Source organism: Semicossyphus pulcher, unplaced genomic scaffold, assembly GCF_022749685.1.
Source record: "Semicossyphus pulcher isolate SPU_LCO1_2020_fin unplaced genomic scaffold, fSemPul1.0.p SCAF_15, whole genome shotgun sequence".
Taxonomy (NCBI): domain Eukaryota; kingdom Metazoa; phylum Chordata; class Actinopteri; order Labriformes; family Labridae; genus Semicossyphus; species Semicossyphus pulcher.
In genome coordinates this window covers 25,437,260-25,464,619 of record NW_027211659.1, presented here as the reverse complement: position 1 = coordinate 25,464,619, position 27,360 = coordinate 25,437,260, and the positions used below count along the sequence as shown (strand labels likewise).

General features: G+C 42.1%; 1 protein-coding gene across 1 annotated transcript; it reads right to left on the bottom strand.

Moving 5' to 3' along the window:
• Positions 1-105: 105 nt before the first annotated feature.
• On the bottom strand, positions 106-27,018 carry LOC138592826 (ly6/PLAUR domain-containing protein 1-like). Its single transcript, XM_069663706.1, has 3 exons — positions 26,946-27,018; positions 24,007-24,138; positions 106-1,124 (listed from the first exon to the last, which is right to left on the bottom strand). Exons 1-3 carry the CDS (start codon positions 26,992-26,994, stop codon positions 895-897), a joined length of 411 nt encoding a protein of 136 aa, XP_069519807.1. The 5' UTR covers positions 26,995-27,018; the 3' UTR covers positions 106-894.
• Positions 27,019-27,360: the final 342 nt, after the last annotated feature.

Below are 27,360 nucleotides of genomic sequence, written 5' to 3'. Positions count from 1 at the left end.
CAGGGATCAACACCCAACATTTCGATTGAGAGACTACCGACTCTACCACTGAGCCACAACCGCCCCTAGTTACTATAGTAACTAACAGGTTACTCTCTTGAAAAAAGTCTATATAGAATATTGGTGTCACATGGGAATCAAACCTGTCATTCCTGAAAGAAAATCAAGTGATAGTTTGTCAGTCCCTTACCGCCACCCCGAGGACTTCATACTACTTCACCTGACAGTAACGGCCCACCTGAACCAGAAGCCAGAGGACAGGTGTACCTACATCTGCATATTTTGAAGCACAGGGCCGATGTCCAAGCTTCCATATTTTACAGCCGAGCTATGTGGAAGTGAAACAGGCTGCTTGTTTTCCTCGACTGCACTTTTCTTTCCACAGCATCATCGTCACACACATTGTCTACGTCTTTCCAAGTTTAATTAGAGCAAAACTGTTCCAGGTGACAGAGTTATTTATTCTGAGCGCTCTCCCTTAGGCTCAGAAAACAAATGATGAATCTGAAGCAACTTTATTTTACTACAAAACATCTTATTCGACCTTGTAGTTTGAGTTAACAGACAGATGAGAATGAGCCGCCTGCTGCACAGCTAAATAGCCAGAAGCTGTTTCATCCGTGGCGCCGTCCTCCACGTGATCTTACCCAGCTGCTCTCGTAGCTTCACTGTGACACGAGACGTGATGATAAAAGCTCTCAGCAGTTTGTGTGTTTCTTTTTAACTTAGCTTTAGCTGCGACAGATATCCAGGAAGTCAAGAGAAGAAACACTGTACGAGACGCCCATTCACCTTAAAGAAGATACATCACCAAGTCCTCACTGTCTCCGGTAACACAGTTCCACTTCATTTGTGTCCACTGTCGGGATCTTTTCCCCCGTGCGTGAAGGCCTGTCAGCACAGGACGGAGGACAGCAGGAGGAGCAGCACGGGCAGCCGCGGCTCGCTCAGGGTAATGGCTGCAGACGGCTGTGGTCGTTTCTTCTGGCGCGGCCCGTTGCACAGCGGAGTGTTGCAGCAGGTGATGCACACTGAGTTGAGCTTGCCGGTGCAGAACTGCTGGTATCCAGAGGAAGCGATGAGACAGGCTCCCGATGAGGCGCAGGACTTGCGGTAGTGTATCCCTAAAATAGAGACAGAAATGGATGCATTAGGCTCGTAATGAGAGGATTAGAGTGAGTGTGTGTGTGTGTGTGCGAGTGTGTGTGTGTGTGTGTGTGTGTGTGAGAGCGAGAGAGAGAGAGACAAAGACAGGAGCTGTGAGAAGGGGGCTTTTAATTAAGGATCATAAGATCTATTCTTTCGTCGAGGGGAACCAAACTTTAAGTGTCTCTAAAAGATGTGCATATAATTATTAATCAGTGTCTGCTACAGTTAGTGAATGAGGAAAACTATAGCCTTTTACTCGTGTATTCTCACTTGCCCCTTTATACAAAGATCCTCCAATAGCTTCATGAACACCATCCGACGTTCTGCCAGCTCTGCTTTTTCACACTGAACCAAAAACTGCCGACATATTACTGCTCCTGTGTGAGATTTCAGACGGCATGCCGGCATTCAGGAGACGAGCAGGTGAGACATGACACAGCAGCAGCTTCTAGTATTATTGCAACATTTTTGGTTGCTAATGTGCACAAACGGTACAAATCACATAGGTCACTTTCATATGTGCTCCTAAATCAGATACAGATTTTTGCGAGTCTGAACTCTCATATCAGACTCTCATTCGTCACAATTCTGCGCTGGCGGAAGTCAAACTGTAGAAATTAAATGGAAGACGGCTGCGACAGAGTCAGTCAGAGGAGGGTTAGAGAGGTGTTAGACCTCACAAGTGTGTGTGGTGACACTTCCTCCACGTCCACACACCTCCGTACTGAAGTAGCAGCCATCTCTGCACAAAAAGCCATAATTAAAAATATGTCTCTCTTTGTTCTCGTCCACGTTATCATCTGCTGTCGAATTCGCTGGCTTCCACGGCACGTCAGTTTCCACATTAAACCTTAAACATTGCCCTCCATGGCACCCATGTTTGTTTATGTACGACAGCGGGCTGCGCAAAATAATTGTTCTTCTGCGCATACGGGTCAGTTCAGGACCGTGACCAGTTCACGCTGCGATCTGATATCGGACACATCTTAAGAAACGTAAACTGTTGCTGGGTAGCACACGCAACACATCCGAAAACATCAGCCTCCTGCCAGGTCCTCCCCATGTACGTCAGATCATCTGTTACAACCTCAGGAACAACATTTCTGTTTTTATTTCTTTGACACAAAACGGCAAAGCAGAAGAAAGAGGCATCAGGTAAGTTTGAAGTTGTTTGGAGCACGCTGGTACCTGAAGTAAATCAGTCCCTCCAGGATTTCTCTGACGTTTCCTGTCATTGTTGCAGCCAAAAATCCAATGCGAAGTTTTGGGGCTTTTTTTTCCTGTTTAACACATCACACGTCACACTGTGAGCTACTTGGAAAAAACCCTCCAATAAAGCCATCTATTGGCTGAGCGAGCTGTTTGTCGTCTGACATCACTTCCACTGGTCAGATTCTGCAGCAAGACGGCAAACGAAATGCATAAAAACAAAATGACACTAAGTTGCCACGAAATGCTTATTTTGACTGCATGTGCACAGTCAGTGCTGTCCACATGTGCAAAGGAGAATCTACACATTGTGACATTTACGCTGTTCTACGTCCACGGAATAACGAGTGGTCACAAGACGGTCACAAGAAGACATGGGATAATTAATTTATTAATATGGAATCAGTGCATAAAGTCTCCTTAAAGGCCAGATTAGGAAGCTCATAAAGAAAGAGACGGTCACACCGGAGCCTCGTTGGAACGCCGCAGCTGTCTGCTTCACAGCAAAACAAAAATGTCTCTGGCATGCAGCGTTCCAAACATATGAAAAAAAACGTAAAAGATGCCCTCCTAAATGACGTCACATGCGTGGGGGAAACAGGACGATTGATCACATTGGCAGAAAAGTTGCTGCGATTGACCAAAATTGCAGGGTCGAGAAAATATGGGGCAATTGGTTGAATTTGTGTGAATTCACGGTAACATAAACTCTTTGCAACTTCCTGTAGGGACTGGTAATTGTGTCAGCACACTGAAAAACGGGGGGTCTTCAAACTGGCACACTGCAAAATGTTGCAAGAGGGACAGAGCAACGTATCAGGCAGACGTTTGGACTCGTCACAGCAGCGGGAGAAGCTCAGGGGACACAAATTAAAGGTTTGATGGCTGCGTGTTTTCCCAGCAGAGCTCTAATCAGCCTGAACGTAAACACCTGTGTGAGGAAGCAATTACCACGTAAAGTAAAGACCACAGCGGGTGTACAACAGCAACGGTAATGAAATGGTTACTACTGGCTGGACTCATTAGCATTCCCATCAGACACTTTATTCTCTTCTCAAATCACCTCCATGATTTTATTTTGTGTATAAAAACTTTCTGATTGAAAGTTTCCCCCCTGACACCGAGCAGGCTCTGTCCTATTTACCGTCCATCTGTGCAAAAAGAAATGTGACGGTTCTGTGAAAGAAAAATCCCCCAACACTGAAAAAGTATATTTATAGTGACAGTGACTGAATTCAATTTCCAAAGCTGCTCTGAAAAGCATCCATCTCACACAAAAGTAGACTTATCTCCACCCGGCAGCTGTAATTCACATCACAATGAATGTTTTGATATGAAGAGGGGAACTTAAGAGGAGACCCTCAGCTGTGACCGGTTAACCCTGTAGTCCCCAGGAGACGAGACGAAGAGCTGCAGTTGACTGAGAACCAGCAAAGAGCATTTTTCAACTCAGTCCACACGAACAGCCCCGTCAGAAAAACAGAACGACGCTCACAAATTCAAACTGATTTCTTTTCTTTTTTTTTAAACACAACTTTATTAATTAGATACTAAATATGAGACATTTCAAGTTTTGTAGATTTTGCATCAAAATATGAAAAGAACACCAGAAGGACAAACGTTTAGCGGTTAAACACATTTCTGTAACTGTATTAATAACTGTAATGACGCCAGACCAGTGTCTGTATATATTGATGGACGACGCGTCTCCATCTGCTCTCATTGTACGAAAGTGAAGCCAAAATAGCCCCTGTGATAGGCGTCATTTGGAGTCTGCGCATTAGAGATCGGCGGGTGGAGCCGCTGTAGCCACTTCCGCTAACCAAAACACACACTTAACTTGCCAAAAAACAGCAAGGATCTGGCTGGTGTGTTTAACAGCAGAAAGCTTCTTGTGTTAGTCTGAAGCAGACGTTCACAATAACTTTAATAACTGTAGTGTTAGTGTTAGTTGCGTCTCCTCTCGACGTTCCTCCCCCTACTCTGCAGAGCGCTGCAGGAGCCGTATTTGTCAACAAAGCTGTCAATCATCATTTTTACAGCATCAAATTATTAATTAAAAATAAACTTGTCAGAAAAATGAACACTTGGACGTAAATCAGCATGATAAGAACTAACTATAATGACAGAAACCATGTTTGAGAAAAATGTATTTGACGTGTATTTTGATTTTATAGTTTGACTCATGTTCCATCTGTTAACATGGAGGAGGCGGGCTTTATGACCTATACGCCAGCAAGTCAGCAGGGGGCGCTAGAGAGGGTTTGGCTTCACTTTTAAGGCAGCTGTCATGTCGTCCACCTTTTAACACAGTCTATGCGCCAAACTATAAAAACATTTTCAAATGTATTAATGAATATGGATTCCAACACATTTCTCTGTGTTTGCTTCATGAGCCAACATTTAGAGGCTGACAACTTTACAGGTCCTTTTCTGGACAACGCTAGCCTTTCAAAATAAAATACAAACGCCCCATTTTCATCCGGCGAGGCAAAGTTACAAGACAGAAAACAATAATGTGGGAGATTTAACTTTTATGAGATCTCACTGCTCCCTGGAAAACAGCCTCCGAGGACCTCTTAATGCCTGACCTGCACTAAAAGATCTTTTTAATCTTAACAGAAAATGTGAGAGAGCCCACACATGACAAATAATGACAGATTGAACAGCTTTCTTCCTGAGTGTGAGAGCATTGATGTGACCCAAACAGCACACCACACATGAACAGATTCATTCACCAACAACCTGAGTCCGACTCTCACAGCTGGAAATCTCACTAAATCTCTCGCGGTCAAACGAGACTTTAGAGGAAGCAAACATGGTGGATAACGAGGAGGAAGAATTGGCGATGATGAAAACAAACTGTGGATGAAGTGGTGGAGACAGCGTGAACATGGGCTGTACATGTTTCTTTATGCTTTATGGTTGCACTTCCTTCTTCAGTCAGCTTGCCACGTGACGATCCACAGACTGCGTGCCCCCTACCCCAAACAGGATATCAGATCATAAATGAACTCGTGCAGCCACGACATTCTTCCGAGCAGATTGCGGAAAGTAAAATCACTCTTAACATCTCTCATACCACAGGAACATCTGGAGAGATCATCTTTAGAAGCATCAAAACATCAGGACTTTGCTTACTTTTGTCTGAAGGGGGGAATCGGGCCTTAAAATCGTCTTGATTATCTTGTAGTGTGAACCTCGCATATCGTTTACGTTTTGTTTTCTTTCCTGATATTCAAAAGGACAGGAAAAAACAGCTTTGCGAACTAAATTCAACCCTTTGTAAATGAAACTCCGTACTAGTAGGTTCATATTTTGAGGGTATTAAAAATCCTTTTTCAGTACGTCTAAGACCCCTGGGTGTCCTGTACACCGTGGGGCGTGTTGGAACATGTCTGAGTTGTTTGCAGGATTATTGGAGCGAGGCTTTTGGCTGACATTTGACTTCAAAAGGGAGTCAGATATGAGTTCATGAACTTCCAGTAACCCTTGTACTGTGCGACTCCTCTCTGCTCCCGGGTGCAACAGATACCCACACAGTAACACCCGCAGACCTGCATGTTATCTTGAATTGTGCATCCTCCAACGGTTTAAAACTGCAAATATCCGAGAAGGTCCCAGAAGCTGCTGAGTAATCCAGAGGAGACGCGCTGTGAAATGTTGCAGAGATCTGGAGGGAACAGAGATTAAAAGCTGACTCACTCTGTATTTATATCTCTGATTTTAGCTGTCAGACTTTAAAAGATGGCAAACACTCTCTGCCATGTTTTATCCAAATCTTAAATTAGCTGTTTTTATGATGAAGGGGACTGAAATAACGATCCTGGCTGTTTAATCTGCTGGTTTTTATCTTCAGCAGTTACTGGAAAGCAGAGTCAGCCGATAAGACGGGCAGGCAGGGAAACGAGGTGTAGTAAAAGTGGAAATGTCACTGACAGAGAAAACACATTTGATGGCTTTTCTCACCTTAAACAATCACTTTTTATTACACAGGCCCGCCCGCAGGGATGTTCCACCCCTCTTCAACTTCTTAATACTCATAAATACTTTCACCTTGAAACCTAATTTCAACTCTAAACCAGCCGATATCAGTTCAAATTTTTTACACCTTTATAAAAGATTTTTACTGTTTTGTGCAAAATGTTTAAATCAGATTGGATGGCGTCAGTAATCTCCAGTTACACGTAGAGGTCAGCTATCTTTGGCTCTTCAGTGCCAATTCAGTGCTTTCATCTCATGTCTGCCTTACACAAAGTCACTTTTAAAGGGGCATCCCAATTGTCAATTTTCCAATGTCCACATAAAAAAAAGGGGTCCCAGCTGTCTTAAATCTCTTCGTAACATTACTCTGCGCTGGTTTAGCTCAGCGGTTAAATTGCTCGTCCCAGAGGCCACAGTCCGCCCGTAATGCCCCGGGTTTGACCCCCACCCTCGGCCCCCTGTCATGTCTCTCTCCTCCCCTGTTTCTGACACTTTCATCTGTCCTCTCTCTCTTAATAAAGGCCAAAAAACTAAACATTACGATGAAACCCATCATGTTTTTGAGTTTTTAGTCTTGGCTAACATTCGAAGTTCGATGTCAAGAACAACGTCAACAACCAAAGGCTGAAGCAGAAGAAAACTGGGTAGAGACTAAACATGGAAGAGGAGGGTGGCTGCCACCATTATTGTATTGATACTGCATATTTACACTAAGTATAAGGTATATTGTGCGCGCTTATTCATTGTTTGTCAGATATTCATTTATTTTCAGCAGCTTGTGTAGGTCAGGATTTCTTGTTGTTTCTTGTTGTCATGAGTTCTTATTGTTTAGTTTTGTGCTTCGTTTATTCCATGTTCTTGTCATTATTTAGTCTACTTTAGTTCTGCATTTCATTTCATTTCATTTTCGTTTAGGCTTTTCCCGTTTTACTTTGACACCTTGTCTCTTGTGATATCCACCTCCTGCCTTTGTGTGTTTCCCGCTTGTTTGATTGTGTGCCCTGCCCTTATTGCCTTCACCTGCCCCTTGATTGCCTCACCTGTGTCTGATTAGCCTCACCTCCTAAGATAATTAGTCTCTGTGCTCCCCTGTCTGATTGTCAGTTCATCTTCTTTTGTCCGGAAACTTTATTCGAGTTGTGTTTTTCTCTCGTGGATTTTATTAGTTTGATTTTGGGACTTTCTCCACCTGACTCCTCGTGTTCTCCCTTTTTTTGGATTTACTGTTAGACCTTCTGTTGGATTTTGGTAACCTGGAATTAGTAAGTCTTTGTTCTTTCCCTTTTTGTTTATTAAACTCATTTTTGTCTGCATCTGCATCCTCTCCTCCCTTTTTGTTTCAACCAGAAACGTGACAGAAAAGACCGGTTATCTTAAGTTTCCTGGTCCGTGCCGTGCACCTGCCGGCGAGTCCACTACGTCCTTAGTCTTATAAATTACCAGCTGCGGTCAGTCACCACAAACAGAATCTGCTCTGGACGAATCAGGAAGTTACAATAGCTTGTTCATGAAATGAATCAACCACAGACACAGACTGTTGCCAACCCCTCGCCTCCTCTCCAGCTCCACCCTCTCATCAAAATATGGTCACTTCTGGCTCCAGAAAACCAACATGCTGGTGGCCAAGTCCTAAACTTGAGGTTTTATTTACGCAGTTGAGAAAACAATGGGTGACGTCCCAGTGGCTATGTCCATTATTTATACAGTCTGTGGTATATAATGACGTTAAAGATACCAAGTGTCTCATAGACAAAACTTTCTTTAGATGTGAGAGGGAGTCAGACTTGATTTCAGTGCTCACTTTTCAGATGGCAGTTTAACAGCTTACAGCCTCTAAGAAAACTGATACAGTCTTCAACCGACGTCTGAGAGGCGTTTTAACAGTTTCCGCTGCTTACAGCCACTGACTTTTCGCTAAGTTAAAGGCATGCTGTCTGGCTGCCGCCTAGAAAGTTTCTTGCACGTCTTTCAGAATTCCTCACGTCTAAAACCCGAGATTACTGAAACAAACATCGGACAGAAAGAAATGAAGCAGAGACTTTGCAGCAGATTGATGTCAATTAGCTCCAATTTGAACCATCTGTCAGGAGACTGAGAGGAAAAGGAAATTATGAAAAGGATTACTGAAAGCTTTGGATCAACAAAACTTTATTCCTCTCAGTCTGTTCACGTTAAGTTTTTTAATTATTCTGTTTATTCGTGATTCTGAGGAAATCCGTGTAAAAGCTTTTTATACCCACAAAGTGTTTTTTTGTCTGTCTGAATAAACTGTCCTCGGGTTGCTGTTGGGAGGAGCTTTGATTGGAATTATATGAGTTTAAGAAAGTTTAGGCTCCCGTCCCACCGTGCTGCAGATTTAATTAAAGATGACCCCGTTTGTTCAGACGGTAAAAAAAGATCGTAAACAATCCAATCTCCAAAGTCTGATCACATCCGTGAGTCCAACAAGAATTGTGTGCAAAATTTGAGTTTAGTTCCTTCATGTGTTGGAATGATAGCCATGATGATTATGATTTCACCTTGAAGTTGACCTTTGACCCTTTGGGTTAGAATAAGTAATTCATTTGTCATTAAATCCTACAAGACATTTAATCATAATTATCATAGATTATTAAAATCTTTTTACACAAAAGAGTTCACAGTGACCTTTGACCTTTACAACAAAAATGTGATCAGTTCATCCTCGGTCCTCCTGCGGTCGAATAGTGCTCTTTGGTTAGGAAGGTTCCTAACGGCGTGAAATGACCCAGAAGTGTTTAAGTGTCAGCCATGATAAGAGCGGTTCAAATTCTGTAAATGATCAGGTTTTAAATGATCAGTTTTAAATATGAAAGTATGTACAGTATATCTTGTTTTATAAGTGTTGTTGGGCAGGTTGTCATGGACTCCTTATTGCCATGTGAATATGCATTGTTATATAAATTAGTGGTTATTAATTCAATGTAATGAACCTTTTTCACCAGCTCTTTCCTGTGCCTGTCTTCTCTTCAAGTGTGCCAGTAGGCCGCAGTGCAAGGGTCAACCAGCATGCACATTATCACAAAGAATTAAGCAGCTAATGCGAGGTTCCCACTACAATATAATCAGGCGGATTTTTGCCTGATTCCCCCCTCCTGATGTCTAATGGTTCTAAGGATGATCTATCCAGATGTTCCTGTGGTGTGAGGGATGTTAAGAGTGATTTTACTTCCCCCAATCTGCTCAGAAAAACGTCAGGCTCGCACTGATTTCAAATCTTTAATATTAAAGAAGTTCAATATTTAGGATCTGATATCCTGTAGTGTGGGGGGAAGTCCGAGGAGAGCCGAGCGCACACTCCATGGATCGTCACATAGAACCAAACAATGAGTGAAGAGGGAAGCACAACAACCACAGCCATGGCGACAAAAGCAAACGTGAAGCATAAAGTAGCATGTACAACCTCGAATAGACTGAAGCTGTCAGAGCAGATTCATGTCTGAAGACGGAGCAGCGCTTTAAATACGAAACTAGAACTGTGAGAGGAGCTCCGGAAACACATCAGCCCTGATGTTTGTCTGCAGAGATCCAGGAGAAAACTTCACTCCAGCTGACTTTGTGCTCTGATACACCAGTACAACATTTCAGCCATAACATTATGACCACCTGCCTCATATTGTGTAGGTCCTCCATTTGTCGCCAAAACATCCCTGACCCGTTGAGGCATGGACTCCACTAGACCTCTGAAGGTGTGCTGCGGTATCTGGCACCAAGACGTTAGCAGCAGATCCTTTAAGTCCTGTTAGCTGCGAGGTGGGGCCTCCATGGATCGGACGTGTTTGTCCAGCACATCCCACAGATGCTCGTTTGGATTGAGGTCTGGGGAATTTGGAGGCCAAGTCAACACCTTGAACTTGTCGTGTTCCTCAAACCATTCCTGAAAGATTTCTGCAGCGTGGCAGGGCGCATCATCCTGCTGAAAGAGGATACTGTCATTAGGGAATACTGTTTCCATGAAGGGGTGTACTTGGTCGGCAACAATGTTTAGGGAGGTGGTACATGTCAAATTAACATCCACATGAATTGTAGGAACAAAGGTTTCCCAGCAGAACATAGACCAAAGCATCACACTGCCTCTGCCGGCTCGCCTTCTTCCCATAGTGCATCATGGTGCCATGTCTTTCCCAGGTAAGCGACACACGCACTCGGCCATCCACATGATGTAAAAGAAAACAGGATTCATCAGACCAGGCCACCTTCTTCCATCGCCCCGTGGTCCAGTTCTGATGTTCACGTGCCCATTGAAGGCGCTATCGGAGGTGGACAGGGGTCAGCATGGGCACCCTGACTTCTCTGCAGCTACACAGCCCCATGCACAACAAACCGTCTGTGTGTTTTAACACCTTTCTATCAGAACCAGTTTGAGCTACAGTAGCGCCTCAGTTGGATCGGACCACACAGGTCAGCCTTCACTCCCCATGCACATCAATGAGCCTTTCGCCACTTCACTGGTTTTCCTTCCTTGGACCACTCTTGGTGGGTCCTGACCACTGCAGGTTGGGAACACCCCACAAGAGCTGCAGGTCTGGAGATGCTCTGACCCAGTCGTCGAGCCATCCCAGATTTGGCCCTTGTCAAAGTCGCTCACATCCTTACACTTTTTCCTGCTTTCAACACATTAACTTTCAGGACAGAATGTTCACTCGCTGCCTAACATATCCCACACAACACAGGGGCCATTGTAAGGAGGTAATCAATGTGTTTTACTTCACCTGTCAGTGGTCATAATGTTACGGCTGATCGGTGTATTTATTTTGTTTTTTGCAGGTAATTCTGACATCCTAATTAATGGCAAACAAAAGGGATAAAGTCTTATACAGATCACAAAGGGCTCTTTTTCAAAAATGATCATAATGGTGTTTGGATGAGTTATTATGTACTTAGGATAAATACCCACAAACATACAATCTTATACATCCTGAATGTATCCCATATGGACCCATTATGAGCAAAGAGAAATAAAGCTGCACAACAATTGTTCAGCAAATATCACCCAAATGAATCTGAGAGAGCACGACGGGGAAACACACTTAATGATGTTTGAAGCACTTTGGGGGGGTTTTATTCAATCTGTGCGTGGGAATTCAAAGACTCAGCACTTCAATCTAAATCATGCTGCTGAGTTAATTTATGGGGGAAAAAAGGCTGAAATATCTTATCAAGTTCTCAGCGCTGAGAGAACTCGCACAGTTTGGTCTAATCAGAGTCAGTACGGGACGAATGAGACGTCCAAAGTGTTCTGTTTGCTTCTGAAAAGGAGATGAAATAAAACAGGAAATCAGCGACTCTGCCTGTGATTGTTTGGTGTCGACAAAAAGAAAGAAAACTTTCAACACATTTGGTTCCTTGTTAGTTAATACCAGTTTAAACATGAATCACTCGTCAAACAGCTCTTTGCTTTTAAACACAGACCTGTTGATAAAAGTGAGCAGACCGTCCTTGACGTGTGTAAACATTAAATGTTTCTTTGATAGACTGGTGTTTCATTATGTTAGATTTGTATCCGTCTGCTCTGCGGGTTTATTATCCATCTAAATCAGACCTGGCTCCGCACTGACATTAGGTGGCAGAAGTTATACGAGCCGACGTAAAGATGTCGTCCTGATAAACGATCGGTGTGAAAAATTATATTGATCGTAGATATTTTTCTGAGATAAAAGCATAAATTTCACCAAGTAGTAAAAGTGATCAAGTTCAGAATTTACTCTTTATTTTTCACCTGATTTTCTTTCTTTCTTTACAAGGGATCATCTTTACGAATATAAACACTTAAAGTACAGTGTACAGTACATTTCTAGCTGGAATAATAACTTTACTTATATAGCACCTTTAAAAACAGATGTTTACAAAGTGCTTTGACAGACAAAGCAAAGGCAGGATCTCAGGAAGATTACAGAGTACAAAACAGATTAAAGAACTTTTAAGGCCAAAAATCCAACAAAAGGTAAGAACTCAGGCCAAACACCAAAGGTCAGGAAGAATAAACACAAGTAAAAAGAATAAAAGTGACAAAACAGAAACAGTTGGCGCAATAAGCAATGCAAATTAAGAGATAAATAAAGAAATAAAGTAATGAAAGACCATAAAAGGACGATAATAATCACATCAGAGGAAGAGAGATAATGAATAATAAAATGAATAAGAGATATATAAATAAGTTAAATAATAAATAAATAAATAAAATAAAATAATTAAGTCTGTAAAAGTGAGTTTTAAGAAGTGATTTAAAAGATGTCACCGACTCTGCACGCCTCATCTCCTCAGGCAGTTCGTTCCAAAGCCGAGGGGCTCTGACGGCAAAACGACCAGAAGGCCCCCACCCGAGGATCTAAGGGCACGAGATCTGCTCATGAGGTGTCAGCATTTCTAAAATGTTCGGGGCAAGACCCAAACGAGCTTTAAAAGTGATCAGTAAAATGTTAATATAAAACGGACAGGGAGCCAGCGAAGGGAGGCAAGGATAGGAGTGATGTGATGTTGCCTGTTAAACCAGTAAGAATGAAAATAGACCCTTTCTGTGTGGAACAACACGGCTATTTGAAGGTACTCGGAAGGCTGAAAAATAACATTATTAAATAATATTGTTTATTATTATACATTTTCAAGCAGTGCCAGTGCAGACCAGCGTCTGCTCAGCTGTGATGCTTTGCTACATGTGCCGCGCAGATCTTTCAGTTCAGGTGTTAACGTTCATAAAGCTCAAAGATAAATGTTCCATCAAGTGTTGTCTCAAAACTCTTCAAAAGCTTTCCTCTTTAGTGAGGAAGAATAAACACGAATCCGGTCAGTTACCAGAAGTTGACAAGCTGCCATCACTGCGGTGGCGTCTCCCTGCAACAGCTGCACGTTTGAAAGCAAGCTGCCCTCAGAAGTGAACAACTTTCTACATTTACTTTCTGTGCTACTTTACTTTTGACAACGATGTGAAGGACATCAGGAGGAACCGGTGGAATTAATCAGCTGTTCAAACTGACAAACAAAAAAAAAGTGCACAATACACAAGCATTAACGTCATGAAGAGTCCCTCTGTATGAGACCGGACCCTCTAGATAAGCTGTGTCCTGACCCAGGGGCTGCAGCCTTTGAAGGCCGATGGCTTCACTGAAGTGCGTCGAAGGCTCCTTCAGATGCGGCTGACAAATGCATCCTCCGTTTCCCCGGCCGCGAAGGATCCATGAGGTGCATCCTTCGCGGCTCAATGTATCCCGAGATGCATTTTAAAATGTAAAAGTTTTTGGTTTCAACTCAATGAAATAGCTTGCGTTACACGTGCTTAAGAAAACAAATGATCTTTAAATAGATTAACTTACACAATGTTAGTTATGATAGCCAGTTAGCCCGCTAGCTACCTGTTGCTAGGCGACAGGGGCGGCGTTTGGTGACGCAAGGGTAGACCAGACCATCTCATTTCAGAAGTGGATCAAGAATATCATTATTATATTACAATATTATATTATTGTTATTACAGTAATTTAGGCCCTGTCTGGGTGACATGTAGATGCATTTAGTTGCTCATCATCAGGCGATTAATGAAATGACCTTGTATATATGGTTCCTCTACTAGCCAGTGAGCATTAGAGCTGCATGTCATCATTTAGGAGCAGCTGCATGAGCAAAGAAAGAGAAAACATGCTGATATATCTATAAAAACGTATTTGCCAATGCAGCTAGTCTGTGAAGATAAAATGCAGCTGTATGATAACGTTATATTACAGCACTTCATCAATAATATGTGGAAGATGCTCTAGTTTTTTCTCCATGATGTAATCAGGCTGTTGTTGAAACCGATGTCTAATATGTTAGATCTAAATAATGTTAAGATGGTCTGATTAAAGTTCCTTCATCTCGGCTCTGTCTGACATCTTTACTATCTGTGCTGCTGTCTCAGGCAGCAGCAAACACTGACTCACCACCGCAGTAACGGCAGAATAATAATTGGTTGCCGGGTTCGTCTATAATTCCTTGTGTTATCATGTTTGCTTATTTGCACTGTAAGTACAGTTGTGGCTAACTGTGGCCTCACTGAAGCTTTTTCAGCTCAGCATTAACGACACAACAAACTAAAGAAAAAGGACGACCTGGAGCAGAACGAGCACTCCTGTCCATAAACCCAGCAATCACACAAACAAACCTCAGCAGCCGTACGCAGCCATCTATTTAACCAAATGAACGTTAACCACAGTTCCAAACCACATTCTCATTTCCCTTTAACCTGATACAGTAAATTGACTTTTGTCAATTCCAAAAGCTAATTTAGATAAGGCATGAAATCTGGGACACAAGTGCAGACACGGTGTGACTCCATGCTGCTCTCTGTGCTGCGGCGTCTCCGACTGTGTTGAGACGCAGGACTCAAACGAACTGCGATGGAGTCACCTGTTGCTATTGGAACATCTAAAACCCGTCTGAACTGGATTCAGGGAGATTCTGATTGATAAGTCTTATTCTGCTTTGGGCTATTCATCATATTCACACGGCGGCCCTTTTCCTCTGTCGTCATACAAGGAGAGGGAAGCTCAAATGCTTGATCAGAGGGATAATGAGACACTGTTGTGTTCTGCAGAAACATAAGGAATCAGACTTCTCTTTAGCCGCTTGCTAGCTTACATTAGCATTAGCTAGAGATTATATGAATACATTAAGAGATCTTTTACATGCAGTAACAACATTTTGGAATTATTTTCATTGTTTCTAACATGTTAGCTAGCATGTATTAAAATGCTAACTTTACTGTTTAAATGTCATTACTTTGAAATATGGCCCTAGGTCACAATCCATTGTCTTTTTCAGTTGCTAATCAATTTGGGTCGTGGTGAAATGATACTGACTTGCCATATATAGACCTGCCATATGTAAATGTTATGCAGTGGTTATTTAGTTTGTGTGATTCAGTGCTTATAGTGCTGTGTCTCTTTATGAATCACAACAGTAAGCACAGCTTTACGGCTGCAGGGTACGGGGTTCTCATAGAAGAGTATTGAACGAGGCCTCCTCCGCTTCACTTGAATAAACATGCTGCCAGCCTCGAGCTTTTTCTGCTGTCAAGTCATCGCTTTTTATGATGTTTTTTTGCTAGCTGGTGGATGACACGGGAGCTCAACGGACACTGGAGACAAATCTGCAACCATCATCTACCATTGCTCTTGGATCACTTGATTATTTGCAGTGTTGTGACCAAGTTATCTTTGCTCAAGTCCCAAGTAAGTCTCAAGTCATTTCGTTCAAGTCTCGAGTCATTTTTTCTTCGGCAAGTCAAGTCAAGTCCCAAATCAAGTCAGTTCTTTTCCACCAAAGATCCAGCTCTCTTACCTGTTGTAACCGATCTTTATAAAGAGAAAAGACAAGGTGTTAGTAGCCCCTCTAATAATGACATTATTGGCCAATTTAAATAGCCTGCTCAAAAAGTATGACAGTGAATTGTATCTGTGTTATCTTGGCACAGACGCAGCCATGATGATGGTACGACTGATGAGGCTTCTCTTTGGGGACTTTGATGTTGCGTGTTGCCATAGCGAGGAGTTTGACTGACAGCCAGTCATCCAATCATGACAATCACATACCGGGGAGCTTTTTGAGTCGTCCAATCATGATTCCCAGTTTGCGCTGCGTACATACTTGATAGACAGAGACTTGACAACATTGAATTTTATCATTTGATATTTAACAGCTAACATTCAAACTAATGAACACACTCAAGTCATCCGAGTCATCATGCCTCAAGTCAAGTCGAGTCTCAAGTCATTTATTTTTTGTCAAGTTGCAAGTCATCAAAACAGTGACTCGAGTCAACTCGAGTCCAAGTCACCAAGTCTCAAGTCCACATCTCTGATTATTAAAGAACATTATTTTTACTATAGAGCTTTATAATATTTTTTGGGGGTACTTTTTTAAAAAGATTTAGTCTCAACTGACTATTTGGACTATTTCACATGGCAAAAATAAGGACATGCTTTTCTGGGAGGTTTGTTCTTCACTTAAAAATAAAGGTGCACAAAGACTTGAGTTTTGATTATGCAAATATTTGTATATTGTTGTTATTCATTCAAGTTCAAGTTTATAACTTGAAGCAGAAGATTTTAGTACTTAAAACAAAGAGACACTTTTGGCTAACCCTACATTATCCTAAGGGGAGATTATTTGGAGTTAGGTAGCATACTACTTACCAGACCCACATTACATTTCAGCTACAGTACAAGTTCAATTTTATCTCCTTTTGATTTATTTCTATTTAAAGGGGAAAGCTAATAGTTGGTTGCATTAACACAACTTGCAACCGAACACAGCGGTAGGAAATTATACTTTTGATAACAGCATATGAGCTTTCCACCTCGAGTGTGATGTCAGAGGAAATTTCTGCCTCGTGAATTCTCAGAAACACATCTGCAAATATCTACTAAACTAACCTGAACCATCTCTTAGCTTGCTAAATGCTCTCTTTGGTTCACCAGCTAGCCGTTAACAGTTAACTGGGAAATTAGTGTACCACACCAAAACAGCAAAACAGGGTTCAGCAAAGTTGCAAGACTTAAGTTAACATTAAATTTGTGGGCCAGAAAACTAAATGGACTTTAAAAAGTGCTGCAGAGTTGGGTTATAATGCTTCTTAAAGCAAGCAAACCCTTTTTCCATCATACAGAGTATTATACATGTATGTTTTTTGTGTGTTTTACATTAATGTAGTAACTAAACCTTACAAATGGCCTCTGAAAAATAGACTTTTTTGTCCCTCATCACAGTTCTTTTACTCCCCCTCCTTTAAAGGAGGGCAGAGGACAATGAAACCGAAGGTAGCCTGTTGCAGCGTGACGATCACCCTCCTTCAAAGGCAGAGGGAGCAGAACAGCCCGCGGTGAGGTAAGAGAGCACTTTTTGTCATTTCTCACGGCACAATCAGCGGGGAAGGATGATGATAGTTAAAGAAGATTGACTCAGAGAGGAAGCCGGTCCTGTCTCATGCTGCAAAGAAGAAAAATAGCCCTCATCCGACAAGTCTCTCTCCTCTCCGTGGTCTGACAGAGGAATTTCACTCCTGAGCGATACCTTGAAGTTCTGCCAGGCGGCCTCTTTTAGAACTGGAGACGGTGATAAAGACTGATGGTATCGAACCTCCTGATACAGAAGGACTCATCTTTAAGCAAGGTGACAGAAAGTAGCCCAATTGAAGATGTATGTAAGCACCTCTTTGTCCTTTATCTACATTGTAGTGCTGCGTGCAGAGTCACAGGCCTTCAGAGGATACTCATGAAGAATCACACTGCCTCACTGATTTTTATTCTTGTCACTTAAGCACATGCACCAGCGTGGCAGTAAATTGTGAATAGATCTATTGCATTTCAAATAGCGATAAGGTGCGGTCAGTTGAATTGCTAAGCACTCCTTTTCTCGCAGAGCAGCAATAATGATAACACTCAGAGATAAAGGCTGGGATGTACACGGGCACTCATGCGGAAATTTTCTTATTAAAGAACTGTCGACTCTATAGTGCCGTGCGTCTGCCCTTTAGATTGGGAACTGCATTTCCAAAGACAGCAGCTTATTGCTTTTTCTCATCAGCGGTAAAGTGAGGGAAAAAATGATCCCCAACTTTCTGTGGGTGTGAAAACGAAGCAGACCCGGGGCGTCACAGTGACCTTTAGCGCCTGGGTTCTAATAACCAGCAACAAAAAGGCACATGAACACAGCGCAGACACATTATTCATTACTAAAGAGGCAGCATTACAATGCACAAGCCATGAAAGCCTGCAAACTCTAAGGAGTGAATAACCAGCACTTAACAGTCTGTTCACATCGTCAAAGCAGAGTTTCAGGTCTGCAAAGATATTCCACCCTGCACGACCAGAGGATACAAAGCTTTAGTGAATGAGATGGACTTATGTGACAAAACAAAAGAGATGTGACTGAGTTAATGTCATAAACAGAAGCCAGACATGCTTCCAATAAAGCCACAGGATCTGCTGAGTCACATGCACCAATCATTTATTAGCCACAAAACATTTAATCCCACTTCTCTCCTCAAAACAGGCCCCTACACGGAAAGTCGCGGCCACGATGGAAGTACTATAGTTGCAACTGCTATTTTAGAGTGGTGAAAAAGAACAGATTTCAGCTTAGTGATCACGTGATGATATCAAATAACAATATTGGGACGCTAGCGCATAGTTTAACATTAGAGCTAGCAAAATATTAGAAACCAGTTTTCCTGTTCAGGAATTTTTAAAGCTGAAATCACAGATCAATCAAACCTTTCAAAGTTTCTTTGATGCTCTTCAGGACGGGAGTTGCGTTAGCGTTAGTGCCACTTGTTTCTAAATGCGCAGTATGTTTTTTTTATGGTGTTCACTGATTCAAGATGAAGGTGGTTTTGCAGAGGTCTCCTACTCTCTGGGTAGGTGGGTAGGTGGGTGTACTTTATTGATCCCAAACTGGGAAATTGTGGCGTTACAGCAGCAGGCTATCAAACAGATACAGCACAGGAGAAAATACACATACCAACATCAACATCTGGACAGGTTGGAAGCCTGTTAACTCAATGGACAAAGTACGCGGTGGTTAAATGTTGGCCTATCGTAACCCCAACTCCAGAGGGCACAGCTACGGAGACACGATCTCGAAGGAACAGACTGCACCACACATTATAACATTTCAGTATGTAAATAATCTGCAGATGTTCAGGTTTAATACAAGCCCACTACTGTCATGAACAAACGCTGGACAGACAATCTGCCCTTCACTTCATGATCCTCACCCACACCTCAACTCGAGATTTGCACTCTTTCCTAGCTTGTTCATTTTTCTAGCAACTCTATAAAGACACGTCAAACATAAACTTTCTCATCCTGTTTTACTGTGAGAAAAATAATTTAATTCTTGCTGCTGAATTTTGTACTTTTGTAATCTTCAGCAGCTGGTAGCTAACTTTGTCCGTCTGCTGTAAAGTTGGGACTGAACAGCTCTTTAATGAAAATGTCTGTTACTGAAGAAACAAGGTTAATGAGAGCAGGAAGAGAGAACCAGAACAATTTAATTCTCAGTACAGCTGATGGTAACTGCAGAACTGTTCTGCATGATGATGTTTAATGTCTGGATTGTAACTGTAATATAGTCTGTGTTACACTGAGCTAACGCTGCCATACACCGTTGTGTTCCTTTAATCTGGGGCGACTGTGGCTCGGCGGTAAGGGCGGCCGTCTTTCATGGGAAAGGTTGGGGATTGTCATGTTGAAAGCAGCCTCAGCCATCAGTGTGCTGATCTTTGTGTGAAAGAGTGAACATGATAAGTAGTGTGAAAGTAATTGTTTTGTCATGAGTCATTCTAGTTTACTTGTTGATTTGTATTTTGGTGTTTTGACATTATTTCCTTTTTTTCCCTCGGTCACTTTGTCTCTTGTTGTCATGAGTTCTTGTTTAGTTTGTATATTGTGTTCTGTCTTGGTTTAGTCTGGTTTAGTTGTGCATTTCATTTAGAGAATTGCCTGTTTTACTTTGTAGTCCTGTCAGTCCTGAGTTTGGTTCTTGTTTTATTTTGTAGTTCTTGCCCATTGTATGACATGTCTTGTTTTTCTTCCCTCCGTTCTGTTTCCTGCCTTTCAGATTGCTTTCACCTGCCCTTGATTGTCTCACCTGTGTCTAATTAGCTCCACCTCCAAGTTTATTTAGTCTTTGTGCTCCCTTGTGTCAGTGTCAGTTAGTCGTCATCTTTATCCCGAATCCTTGTCAGTGATCCTGTTCCCCGAACCTGTACCTGGACTTTCTTGTGACTCCCGATGTTTCTGTTGGATTTTTGGTTTTACCTTTCAGTTGGATATTTTTTTTGGATTTCTACCTGGACTGTTTCACAGTAAGCTTTTGTTTGTTGCCCTTTTGTCTTTTGTTAATAAAACCTTTTGTTTTTTCTGCACCTTGGGTCCTCTCCCTTTTTGTTTTAGTCCAAACCCTGACATGTTGTGAGTAATGTACTTTGTAAGGTATCAAAATAATGTGGCTGGATTTTAAATAAAGGAACATTTGTTTCATTCCTTATGCGATGTAAAAAATACTTTATTTTTAAGCACCAGACCTGCTTTGTGTTTTAATCAGTGCTGTTGGGCAATTTTAAATTAATCTAATTAATAACAGGCTTTGTAATGAATTAATCAAATATATCAGTGATTTCTGTGAGAAGCACCACATCACATGCAGACTGACTCAGTCTGGACTACCCTGTTTCTTATATCTTGCTTCTACACGGTCTGTCTCTGTCTGTCTGCGATGTTGACTGTCTTCATCATCTGTGATGTGTTTCCGTCATGTTTTCAAAGCTGCCTCACACGGCTACATGATCAGTGATGTGTGAGGTCAGGGGATATAATAAAGCGCGATTAATCTGCGTTAATTTTTCTGACACATTATTTCTGCTTTTCTGTAAATAGTGAATCCAAATAAACACAAAAGAATTTGGTTTGTGTTGATATTTGTACTTCTGATGTACATTACGCTACCGGCATGAAGACGGCAAACTTCACGTTAATGACAAAAATCGAATTGATCGACCTTATGCTGAGTTTGGGTCTCACACGGTCCTTGGATGAAGTCCCTCAATCCTGACCCCCATCACTCTTTATAAAATAACTCCAGACTGTCTAGAATATTCATGTGTCCACAACGACGAAGGATCCTAACTGACGTCACATTCTCATTGTTTCTGTGGTACTGATCTTACCACATTACGTGCCCCCCTCACATGATACGGTGTTTAAAAGTTGTGGTCAGTTCACATATTTCTGTGAGGCCACACTGGATATAAAGTTTATATCCATGACTACTCTTCAAACACTCACCTGGACTTTCATCCTCTAATGATAGAAACAGAGCGCTGAAGGGCTTTTCACTGCTGACCTCGGCTCACAGCAGAGAGCCTGGCTGCTGGCTGAGCATGCTGGAGAGCTCGTCCTCTGTGTGGTCTTTGTTTTATTTCAAACATGTCAGCAATACAAATAGTTTCCACGGCCTCATTTCAAAACATTTTGATGTTGAGAAACAAAATCATTTTGCCATTGATGTAGAAAATATAGCAAAATAACGCACGGTGCATCCAGATCCTGCTCATGAACAGCTAAGCACCTCTCACATTTGAACTCATGAAAATTTCTGGACAATTTCCGGGCATTTAGGTCATTACATTTTTCCCAAGTTGCCTTAAACACATGGCCGACACAGAGCCAGACTGCCAGTGACAGCTGTGTCCTCACAGCAGAATACTCTGTTTGGCTTAGGTGAGGGGAGGTGCCTGGGTTGAGCTTGCAGAAGGAGGAGTCTTGTAACGACAAGCTTCATATCACTACAACATGTATGTGGACATTTCTGCAATACAAACACCATAGTAGAAAAACATAAAGCAGTAAAGAGTATAAAGCAGCAGTTCAAGGTGAATGACGCCGTCACCCAGCCCACTCACTCCCCATGAACGTTCCAGACCTTTACCTGCTGCGTTTACACGTCAACTCACCCTGACTTCACACAAACTTTTTACTGTTGGGATGGCAGAAAAAAAGCAGTGTGAAAGATGGACGACATGACAGCTCCCTAAAAGTGAAGCCAAACCCTCTCTGCTGCCCCCTGCTGACTGGCTGCAGTATAGCTCATAAAGCCAGCTTCCTCCATGTTAACAGATGGGACATGAGTCAAACTATAAAATCAAAATACACGTCAAATACATTTTTCTCAAACATGGTTTCTCTCATTATAGTTAGTTCTTATCATGCTGATTTATGTCCAATAGTTCATTTTTCTGACAAGTTTATTTTTAATTAGTTAATTGATGCCATATAAAGGATGATTGACAGCTCTGTTGACAAATACGGCTCCTGCAGCCGATCTGTTCCTAAGTAGCAGAGTACAGGAGGAACATCAAGAGGAGATGTAACTAACACTACAGTCAGTGAACTTTCCATAAGCATGAATATCTGCTTCAGATCAGTGTTCATTCTGGCAGCCATTTTACATTTAGTCACACTTTAGTAATTTTTACCCTTTATAGTTTTTGCAACTGCCCCACATCGGCAGTTTGTTCAATTTGATGATCCTCCCGTTTTTGGTTCCTACCTGTAATGCAAATATTCCTAGAGGCGGAGCTAGTTTCTGCACGGACACAATTGATTAACACACCCTGCAAAAACGACGTGAAAAGACGCAAACAATGGATGAGCTCGCTAACTAAGTTTAAATGTTAAAAATATCAGCACAAAAGGAAAGAAAGAAAGAAGAAAAGAAGAAAAAGACAAGGAAGAAGCAGCGAGATTTAGACCTCTTTCGTAGTAAGCAGCCTACGAGGTATGTTTGGGTCCTAATTCATTCATATGGTAAACAACTGTGCTAGTATATTACTGTATTCCTTTTCTTATTTATGTATTTGATTTATTTTCTCTTTCAACCCAGTTCTCACAGTTTGGTCTTTGAAATAAACCTCGTTCTTTAACCATGACCTCGGGCCTCATGTCTTGCCCCACTACTTGGAGGAGCTACAGTTTTAGTCGATGCAAACTCAAAACATTGTAGATCAGTTTTAGTCACATTTTAGTCAAAACATCTTCTCTCCTGAGAAAATATGACCCCCCCCCTCCAGTGTCCCTCTTCAGCAGGTAAAATAAAGACTTTAAATTTTAGCAGATTATCCAAACAGTAACACAATGCTGAGGACACAGCATCTAAAGATGACTTTTTATCTTGCTTCTCATTTAAACAGTCTGACTGAAGCAGACAGCCGATGAGTTCTTTTTGTGTAGAAAACGCCCCTTTGTCTGTGAGCGTACACAGAGCCTGAAGCAGAACGCCTGAGTGACACAGAGAAAGTCACAACAACCTTCATGATACCTGTTGCCCAGTTACAGGAATGCATTGCTTGTATTTTGGCAGACAGATTGGACGCACAGCGGGGGAAAGGATGTCCGACCGCCCACTAACATTTTAGTCCCGTATTATCTCGTTAACGAAAACAAAACATTCGTGTCGTCAGAGTTTTTATTATCAAAGATCTATTTTTAGCTCGTCAACGTCTCGTCTTCGTCATGGAAAACAAGAAAATTTTTCGTCATTATTTTCGTTAAGGAAATTAACACTGCCTCAGACCGACACAAGAAGCTGTCCTGCTGCAGAGTGAGCCCACCTGAGTTCTCCAACACGTCAAGTCTACAAGTTAAACGTGTGTTTTGGTGAAGGAAGGAGCAGGAAGTCAATACTGTAGCTCCACGAGCCGACTGACTGCGCACACTCTGGGTACAAATGAGCAAGATGGCAGTGCCCGCTCCGGGGTTATTTAGGTGTCACTTCTGTGCATTGAGAGGAGTTGGAGATGCATCGCCCATCCTATATACAGTCATTAGTTCACACTTGCACCCCTCTCTGACAATGTGGGGAAGCTTCAGGAGTGCAGTCTACGTGTGAAAGCGGCTCCAGATGCTTCTGTGAACAGTTTTCCACACACTGACATTAATCCTATCATTTCAGTCTCAAGCCATAACTGTTGATTGCCCGCCAAAAACTACGAGTAGTCGTAGTAGTTAGATTGTGATTTAAGACCATTAAAACCTAATCTGCTGGTGTTGGATTGAGGCCAGTCGGTCGTGGTCCGGACAGAAAAAGCAGCAGAGAGTGAAAGTGACGGAGACTCACCGTCATCCTTCACCAGCACCTCCTTCTGGCACATGTCCTGCACGTTCACGGTGCAGTTGACGATGAACTCTGGCGTGGAGCAGTCGTGTGTCATCTCCTCACACTGGTAGCACTGAATCTGCAGAGCCAGCCCTGCAACACACACACACACACACACACACACACACATTACATCTATCAATTCCATCAGGCGACACGACCCCACCACTGCTCAGTTTTCATTTACATTTTAATCACAGAGAAAGTTTCATCTCAAAGTGAACTCAGCTTCAGTTTGGTGAATATTCGGACCATTTCAAATTGATGTGACAGACTTCCTCAATTATTTAGCAACATTTGAGTTGCTGGTTTATTTCAGCAGCATGTTGTTGCAACATTTCATCATGTCTTGCTTTGATAGCTCAAATTTCACTCCTTGGACTGTAAGACATGTTTGTTTACAGCTTGCTTCACTGAGTATTTTAAAATACTAATTTATTCTCAGTGATAAACAGTTTCCCATTAACTCACGAAATACTGCTTTGGACACTCGCTTGTTCCGACTGCAGGGACGTTTGAAATAGTGTGGTCTCAATGTAGCCTCCTGTTAGTTGCTAAATTACAGCGTGCACAGAATACAAAGTGTAGTCTTTATTTGTGGCCATGACATCTTTCAGCTCAAGCTGACAAAAACAGTCCACTTTCAATTAGAGAGACTAATCGAACTACATCAATAATCCTTGATTAGCAAAAGAAATTTGGCAGAGATAAAACCTGACGATAAACTTAGAATTAATTGGCTAAAGTAATGCCTGACTGATGCACAACATGTGATGATTAAATGCAGATGTGTCGTGAATTCTTGTTGCTCGTCTTTAACAAACGACACTTTGACTTTATGTGTTTACTTCACACTTCATAGATCATCAGTTCAGGCTCGGGTAGGATATTAAGATTCTCTTTACATACTAAAAGAAATCATTAAATCAAACTGCTCTAAAAAAGGAATAAACATTGATATCGACGGCTGCTGCAGGCAGTAACTAGTCTGTCATCTGTCTCCCCACCTGCACCTGCCTGTGCACTCACTGCTCATAAGCAGAGTCAAGCTACAAGTAGCAGGCTAGACCCACAACTACGGAAGCCCATAGCGGACATGCATCCATACATTTTATTTACTTTTGTTTTCCCGCGATAACGAGTTATTTCAGGTCGTTTTCTTGAGATCTCCACTTATTTATCTCCTTATCCCAGGATATCAAAGCTGGTTTCTCCATTATAACGGATTAATTTATCTCGTTATCTCGGGATAACAAAGCTGGTTTTCTCGTGATAACGGGAACATTTTTTGTAGACATTAGTCTGGTCACTGTGATGTTACAGAGCAGGACATGCCATGCTGCCACTGCCCACACTAATGAGGTAAGTTAAACCTGTTTCTATGTTCGTTTTGTGCTTTCACAGCTCTGGGGAAATGAGTTATGATCATCTGATGTTATAGCGGTGCTGCGTTTTTCTCTCGTGATAAATAAGTCAAGATCTCGAGAAAACAACCTGAAATAAAGTAGATAAAATGTATGTATGCATGTCCGCTAAGGGCTTCCGTACACAACAATGCAGAAAATACAGAAGGATAAGGGTAATGGTGGCGAGATTGCTCCTCTCCTCGATGCTCTCTCGTTACTCGTCCTGCAGCCTGACTGAGGACTCGGTGTGGGAGTGTGTGTGTGTTTGTAATCAGGTTGGCTGGCTTCTTTAAAATTGACTGCCCCAGCTTTAAGGAATGTTTATTCAGAGTTACCTTAAAAATGTATTCTTATGTTTAAATTAACTGGTTACAGTTACATAAAGCTGTGTTGGTTACATGTTCAGCCTCTTTGAAAGCAGAAAACTACCTGCTGTCATGTAATAACTGAGTCCAGGTTACTTCCTGCATGAACTATCCTTACCTGATGATTAACTGTGAACTAATGATTCAAAGTGACTCGCTCACTTGTTAAAGGTGAGAAACAGGATTGTATGATACACCCTGCATTAATTCAGTGATAAAAACATCATCAGTAAAACACGTTGCTGGCTTTGGAAAGGACGAGATTAAAAGCTAGAGACGAACCTCGTATTTTACCACTCGTGAAAATAATTTAAACTTTGCCTGTGTGTACAATAGTTAATTTAACAGCAGCCAATGAACATGCAGCATGTGAGATAACAGGCTTCAGTTACGGGAAACATTGTCAGTGGTGGATTTGACTAAGTTGCGCACATTTGAAGAAGTCATAGACAGTCGTTGATCCATTCTAACTGGCTGTACACATTTACATCACAACATTTCAGAGGGAAAAACTCACATTTCTACTCCGCTGCTTTTATTTGTTCAGCAGCATTTAAACATGATTTAATGTACACTTTCCTACTTAGTGAAGTGTCGTCTTCCACCGCATCCTGACTGACTGAGTAAATGGCACTGGACTTCACAGAAAGAAAAAACGCTCATCCTGACTGTCAATGCGATCACTGCGCAACAAAAGCCTCTATGAGATTAAAAAGCGGCCAGATTTAAGGAAATATGTCACAGTTCAGGGTCAGACTGGGCTCCGCGTTGTTGATCAGCAGTCTTTATAAATATTTAGGTACCTGGATCGCTTCAGACGCACGGGAGCGCAGAGACGAAGCCAGCTCTGTGTGTCGAGAGAGACCTTTAGAGAGTGTAATCTAAGAAAATCCAAATCTAAGCTTTCAAACATCATCATAATGACCAGCCGAAACCAGAGAATCAGTTAAATTTTAAGTAAGACGACGTTGGATCAGTGCTGTGCCTCCAACCTGCGCGCGCTGCGTCTGACACCATTAAAGCCCGCGCGCTTGTTCTCCAAAAACACTCTCGTTTGGAAGTTTTGGATCCAAATAACAGCCTAAACAGTCCCGTGGAGTGCTGAGAAAGAAAAGGTGTGCGTCCATACCTGAGCTGGAGAAGAAGAGGAGCAGAGAGGAGACGGTGAAGAGCCGCATGGTCCGCTTACTGACACTCTGAACAGGCACATGAGCGGCGGAGGTTCTCCGGGTCTGACGCGCAGAGGAGCAGCTGGCAGCCTGGCATGGTGAGCCTGACACCTCCTGCGATGCTTCACCTCTCTTATCCGCCGCTGACGCACGCACACACGCGCGTGCACGACTTTCTGCAGCGCGCAATCAAAAAACCCACTGAGGAACCTAATTATTGTTATAACAATTGACATTTATATTATATTTTCAGATGGCTTTTTCATTCTCATTATATTTTCTGCTGCTAAAACAACAAAACAAATGATTTCTTCATTTGTATCAAGTTTCATTAAGAGTCAAACACAAGCTAACAGGCTGAGAAAATGTCTCCTG

Coding starts and splice junctions, on each gene's coding strand:
- LOC138592826 (XM_069663706.1), bottom strand. CDS start 26,994: ATGCGGCTCTTCACCGTCTCCTCTCTGCTCCTCTTCTTCTCCAGCTCA. Junction 24,139..26,945: donor CCTCTTCTTCTCCAGCTCAG/GTATGGACGCAC, acceptor TGTGTGTTGCAG/GGCTGGCTCTGCAGATTCAG. Junction 1,125..24,006: donor GGTGCTGGTGAAGGATGACG/GTGAGTCTCCGT, acceptor TCTCTATTTTAG/GGATACACTACCGCAAGTCC.